This window comes from Castanea sativa, chromosome 11 (genome assembly GCF_040712315.1).
Source record: "Castanea sativa cultivar Marrone di Chiusa Pesio chromosome 11, ASM4071231v1".
In the NCBI taxonomy this organism is placed as follows: Eukaryota; Viridiplantae; Streptophyta; class Magnoliopsida; order Fagales; family Fagaceae; genus Castanea; species Castanea sativa.
The window spans coordinates 36,710,929-36,717,647 of NC_134023.1; the positions used below are offsets into that span (position 1 = coordinate 36,710,929).

Sequence of the window (6,719 nt, forward strand, 5' to 3'; positions counted from 1 at the left end):
CCTCGGTGGGATTTTACTAGGCAGACTAGGGCTGCTGCTACGCCACAAGCGGTCAACATGGTATTCTGAGAGCCAGTGTATTAGGTCTTTGAGAAGATCAAGAATGATCTATACTTCAAATGGCCAAACAAGATGGGAGGAGACCCCATGAAATGCAATCAGAGTCTTCATTGTCAATATCACTAGGAGTGAGGACACACCACCGAGGATTGCAGGACTCTATGGAATCATTTAGAGCAACTGGTCAGAGATGGAAGGTTAAAACAGTTTTTGTATCGGCCCAATGGGCAAGGAGACAATGCAAGCTCAAGGACTTAAGGGAACACTTCTTCAAGGCCTCCTTTGGGCATAATTAATTTCATTTTTGCTGCTCCCGGGAGGACTGGTTCATGTCCCTCCAGAGTAATGACTATAGCTCGGCCACCAGTCGAGAATTCCAATCCTAAGCCAAAGAAGTCTAAAGTTGGAATCCGACTGACATTGAGTTTTTCGGAAAAGGACAAGGTTGGAACTATACAGCCACACGATGATGCTTTGGTGGTCACACTCAGGATAGGGGGATATGATGTGAGGTGTGTATTGGCTAATCAAGGCAATAGGGCAGAGATTATGTACCCTGACTTGTATAAAGGGTTAGGGCTGAAACCTGAGGATTTGACTAGTTATGATTCACCCCTAGTAGGTTTTGATGGAAAAGTAGTTACACCCATGGGGCAGATCAAACTACCAGTGCAAACTAGGTTCGAGGTGGTGGAGGTTAACTTCATAGTGGTGGATGAGTATTCTTCCTACACAGCATTAGTGGCAAGACCCTAGCTTCATGCCATGGGGGCTGTTTCCTTCACCTTTCATTTGAAGGTGAAGTATCCATCTGGCGACCAGGTTTAGAAGCTGATTGGGAGCCATTCTATGGCTAGGCAGTGCTTGGTGGCCGCAATTAGATATCAAGCTGAGGGAGGGTCCTCGGCATCAAATGAACAAGATTTGTAGCAATCAAAGGAGTCAGTGTTATCTGAGGATCTAGTGGAGGAGGCAAAGTGTGAAGGTTTGGAAAAGATTTTTATAAGTAATGATAAAGAGGAATATTTTTAGGTCGGACCTCAACTACCTCCTCGGGAGAAAGACAAGTTGATAATGTTTCTTAGGAAAAACATTGATGTATTTGCTTGGAATGCTTACGAGGCCCCGGGAGTGGATCTGAGCTTCATTTGTCATCATTTGAATGTCAGTCCAACTGTCGTACCAAGGAAGCAACCACCTCGATGATCATCTAAGGAACATTCTGAGGTTGTCAAGGAGAAGGTGATCAAGCTCAAGCAAGCAGGAGTTATCAAGGAGGTATTTTACCTTGAATGGTTGGCTAATACAGTGGTGATGAAAAAAAGAATGGAAAATGGCCAGTATGTATAGACTTCACAGATTTGAACAAAGCTTGTCCCAAAGATCCCTTTCCAATGCCTTGTATAGAACAATTGGTGGATGCCACTGTGGGACATCCTCGGATGAGCTTTCTTGATGCCTTCCAAGGATATCATCAAATACCCCTGGCCTTGGACGATTAGAAGAAAACAAACTTTGTCACTCCTACGGGAAATTATCACTACAAGGTAATGCCCTTTAGCTTAAAGAATACAGGGGCTACCTATCAAAGAATGATGACCAGGATGTTCGAGCCACAACTAGATAAAAATATGGAGGTCTATGTGGATGACATGGTAGTGAAGAGTAAGATGGTATTTGAGCATGTGAGAGGCTTGGGAAATATCTTTGAGATACTAAGGAAACACAAGTTGTGCCTCAATGCTTCCAAATGTTCCTTTGGCGTGGGATCAGGTAAATTCCTGGGTTATATAGTCACTCATCATGGAATTGAGGTCAATCCTAATTTGGTTAAGGCAATTAACAGTTTACAGCCACCTCGGAATCCTAAAGAAGTTCAAAAATTGACAGGAATGATTGCTGCCTTGAACCGATTCATCTCTCGGTCTACGGATAGGTGCAGACCTTTCTTCCAATTGTTGAATAAGTGGAATGGATTTGAATGGACAGAGGAATGTGCTTTGTCTTTTCAACAACTTAAGAAATATCTTTCTCAACCACCTGTTATGTCCAAACCCGAGGAGAACGAGGTTTTGTTTGCTTATATCACTGTGGCCTCCCATGCTGTTAGTTTGGTGCTGGTACGGGTTAACAATGGTGTGCAGAGGCTGGTTTACTACGTGAGTAAGTCATTACACGAGGCAGAGATCCGTTACCTACCATTGGAAAAGACCATTTTGGCAATGGTGCACGCTACATGTAAGCTCCCCCACTACTTCCAATCTCATACAGCTGTTGTTTTAACCCAATTTCCACTCAAATCAATACTTCGAAGTGCTGATTACACTAGAAGAATTTCCAAATGGGGTACGATCTTAGGGGCCTTTGATATTAAGTACATGCCCCGTACCTCTGTTAAGGGACAAGTTCTTGTAGACTTGGTGACCGAGTTTGTTGAACCTTCTGTAGAAGAAGAAGAAGACAAGCAGATCATGGATGGAAAATCAGTTGGCATGGTCTCCTTGCAAGAGCCTCCATCCTGGAAGGTGTATGTTGATGGAGTGGCAAATCAGAGAGGATCAGGAGTAAGGCTAGTTATAGTTTCTCCCAAGATGCTCGTTATTGAAAAATCCTTAAGGTTGAGTTTTTCAGCCACGAATAATAAAGCTGAGTATGAGGCCCTATTGGCTATACAAATGCTTTTTTTCAGGACCATAGCTATTATATCTACACCTTGAAGCAACAGAGCTACTTCTAGAAGAATTGCATGAAGGGACTTGTGGGAGTCACACAAGAGGTAGATCCTTATCTCACAGGGCAAAAAACCCAAGGGTACTAGTGGCCAAATATGTAGAGGGAAGTGCAAGAATATGTGAAGAAGTGCGACCAGTGTTAGAGGTTTTCTCCGAACATCCATCAACTAGGGGGTGTCCTTAATCCTTTATCTATCCCTTGGCCTTTTGCTCAATGGGGCTTAGATATTGTAGGAACCTTCCCTAAGGCAGCAGGGAATAGGAGATGGTTGTTGGTCGGCACAAACTATTTCACTAAATGGGTTGAAGCTAAACCACTGTCAAATATTAAGGAGCTGGAAGCAAAAAGATTCATTTGGAAAATCATTGTCACCAGGTTTGGAATCCCGCATACCCTCATCTCGAACAATGGCCTTCAATTTGATAGTAAGGCCTTCAGATATTGCTACAATTTGGATATTATGAACAGATACTCCACCCTGGCTTATCCACAAGGAAATAGGCAGGCTGAGGCTGTTAATAAAGTAATAGTGAATGGGGTCAAGAAAAGGCTGGATGATATGAAGGGAAAATGGGTGGAAGAATTGCCACACGTCCTTTGGACATACAAGACTACCCCTCGTAAATCCACCGAGGAAACACCCTTTTCAATGACCTATAGGGCTGAGGCTATAATTCCTCTCGAGACCGGATTCTTAACACTGAAGACAGGTTCTTTCACTCCAGGTAACAATGTTGGATTGTTAGAAAGGAGCTTGGATTTGGTTGAAGAGCGAAGAGAAAATGCTATGGTTCAGTTGGCATACTATTAACAAAAGCTCAAATAAGGTTATGACTCCAACGTGAAGTTGAGACCACTAGCACCGGGGGATTTGGTATTAAGGAAAGTTTTAGGTACTGCAAAAAACCCAGCGTGGGGAAAATTAGGACCCAATTGGGAAGAGTCATATTGCATTACCTAGGTGGCTAGGATAGGAGTATATTATCTTGAAGATCTAGATGAAATTGTTGTACCACGCCCCTGAAATGTAAATAACTTGCAAATGTATTATTATTAATTGTTAAGACATATGTAATTTAATGTTAGGAACATATGTCACTATTTTATGTAATTAGCTAATCCTTTGACAAAATACACTTTACTTGTAATTGGGTAGATCTGGGATGTATTTGATGTTTCAAGAAACCTTGTTTCAAGTTCAAGTGTTAAAGCCATACAATTCTGTCCAAGAAATAACTGAAGTGATGTTCATTAAAACTCGATAGCTTGCTCGACCACTAGTCTCTATTGAGGTTTAAAAAGAGTTGTTTAAGCCCGGGGCTCGATAGCTGCTCAAAAGCTAAGGTATCTGTCGAGGTTTATGAAACTCAAAATTTCTGGTCTATTTTTCATCCAATCCATGATTGTATGTTTGGGTTTTCTTTTCTCACAACCCTAGACATTTAAAATGATTACTTTAAGGGCCGTAACAGGTGACACAAGTTGCACACGTGTTAAGCAAAGTTTGTTCATGCAAATTGTGACCGGAGATAGAATTTTCCTTAGTTCATCTTTCTTGTGAAGAAGCTGCTGTTTTTGTGCACCGTAGGGTTTTCTGACCAAGGAGCTTCTCAATCTTCATCGTGTGATGAACTGAAGAACTTTACAACCAACAACCTTCTCTAGTTGGTGATTGAAGTCGCATATTGGGATCTACGTAATTGATTAGTCACATACTGGGAGCCGTGCATTGAAAGGAGAGATTGTCACTACAAAACAAGTCCAATTAGGTATTGGGGTAAGGGTTCAACTGTAGGTTGGTATAAGGTACTGGGATTCCTTTACTTGTAACCCCTTGTTGTGATAATAGTGAATTCTCGGGAGTGGTGACCTTAAAATCACCCGGTGGGATTTTTGTCTCGGAGGTTTTTCTCATTCGTAAACAAATCACCATGTCAATTTATTTTCCGATATATACTTTAGTAAATTGGTGATTTGTTTGTGCTACCACGCATTTGCATGTTAATTTGATTAATTAATAAACTTGGCTAATTAATCAATTAATTCATCACAAGAGGTCAATACATTCTTAGCCTATCAAGTGGTATCAGAGCAGGCACACTCTAATTAGGGTTTAATCTTTACTATGAGATCCATTGACCCCTGTTAGTCAAGGATAGAGGACAATCTCTTATTATGCCTCCATTGTTTGATGGTACTAACTATGCATACTAGAAAGTACGATTAAGAGCTTTCTTGCAGTCTCTAGATGAGAAGGTATGGCAAGCTATAGAGATTAGCTGGACCTAGCCAAAGGAAGCGTCGGCTAATTGGGATGATGCTAAGATCAAGGCAGAAAACTTCAACAGTAGGGCATTGAATGCTTTATTCAATGCAGTCACTAATAAGGAGTTCAAGAAGATATCCTCCATTGAAACTGCTAAGGAAGCATAGACCATTCTCCAGACAACCTATAAAGGAACCAAGACTGTCAAGGATTTGAAACTTCAGAGGCTCACTACAAGCTTCTAAGAGATTAAGATAGAGGAGAATGAGTCGTTTGATGATTTCTATGCCAAGGTCAAGGACATGGTGAACTCAACTTTTAATCTTGGGGAAACCATTCATAAACCCAAGATTGTGAGAAATGTGCTCATATTTCTACCTGAGAGATTACATGCCAAGATCACTAACATTGAGGAATCAAAGGACATTAACAAAATTCCTTTGACCAAGTTGGTTGGCAATCTACAAACCTATGAGTTGGGTTTGACAAGGATCGGGAAATCAAGCAAGAACAAGAGCATGGCACTGAAGGCCAAGAGTAGTGACACTGATAAGTTTTTTGATGATGAAGATTCTAAAATAAAGTTCTACATCACCTGGCAATTCAAGAAGTTCATGAAGAATGCCAATGCAAAGGGCTTCGACAAGGACAATAGGCAATCTAATTCTTCTCAGTTCAAGAGCCAAGACAAAGGGAAGAAAGATGCAAGGAATGGTGATCAGTACACTGTTCCCTCTAGACCCAAGTGCTTTGGGTGTCAAGGCTTCGAACACATGAAACAAGAGTGCCCCACATGTCTCAAGACTATTGAGAAAAGTAAGGCACTTGCTGCTACCTTGAGTGACACCGAACCTGAGGATGATTCAGAAAATGAAGATGACAGAATCCTGAATGCCTTCACCGCCACTGTCAATCCTACTAAAGGGATTGTAGAAGATATGGATGAAGAAGAAAACTTAGTGGAGTCAAAATTTGAGAAGATGGATGAGCAAGATGACATCCATACAACCTATGCAGAGTTATACAAGGTCTCGGAGAAACATGAGAAGCTGTATAATTTAGCCACCAAGAAGCTCAGTGAGATGAAGCCAATCAGACTATAGGAGCACTGAGGTTTGAGAAAAACTTCCTAGCTGAGAAGACCAAGAAGCTTGAGGTAGAACTATTCCAAGTCAGAGCTCGGCTGGAAAGGACTTCAAACGCTAAACTCGATGAGATGCTCAATCTTCAAAAATCTGCTTCCGATTGAATCGTTTTAAGGTATGATTTCTCTTCTTCAAATATTGCTTGTACTAGTACTACTGTTTTTGTTCCTCTAGTAATAATGTTGAAATTGAGAACACTAATGTCAAAACTGATTTAGCTAGTGAGAACATAGACAAGGATAAATCTATCTTAGGAGCACCCTCTAAGCAAGATAAGAAAGAAACTAAAAACCCTAGGGCTAAGAAGGCTAACTCTCAAAAGCCTAAACAGAAGAAGCAGCATCTCTATCATCACTGTGGAGCAGCCGGTCATACTCGACCTAATTGCTATAAGTGGTTAGCCACTCAACAGAGCAACGTCATGATTGCATCGGAAAACCAGAATCAGTTTCCATACTCTTTTGCTCCTCTTGGAGATCTTCTCAAAGCCCTCATGTTCTTTTCAAACTTGAACA

At 41.2% G+C, this 6,719-nt stretch overlaps 1 protein-coding gene across 1 annotated transcript; it reads left to right on the top strand.

Moving 5' to 3' along the window:
* Positions 1–405: 405 nt before the first annotated feature.
* LOC142616437 (uncharacterized) lies at positions 406–816 on the top strand. Its single transcript, XM_075789295.1, has one exon. The coding sequence runs from the start codon at positions 406–408 to the stop codon at positions 814–816; it is 411 nt and encodes a 136-aa protein (XP_075645410.1).
* The last annotated feature ends 5,903 nt before the right edge of the window (positions 817–6,719 follow it).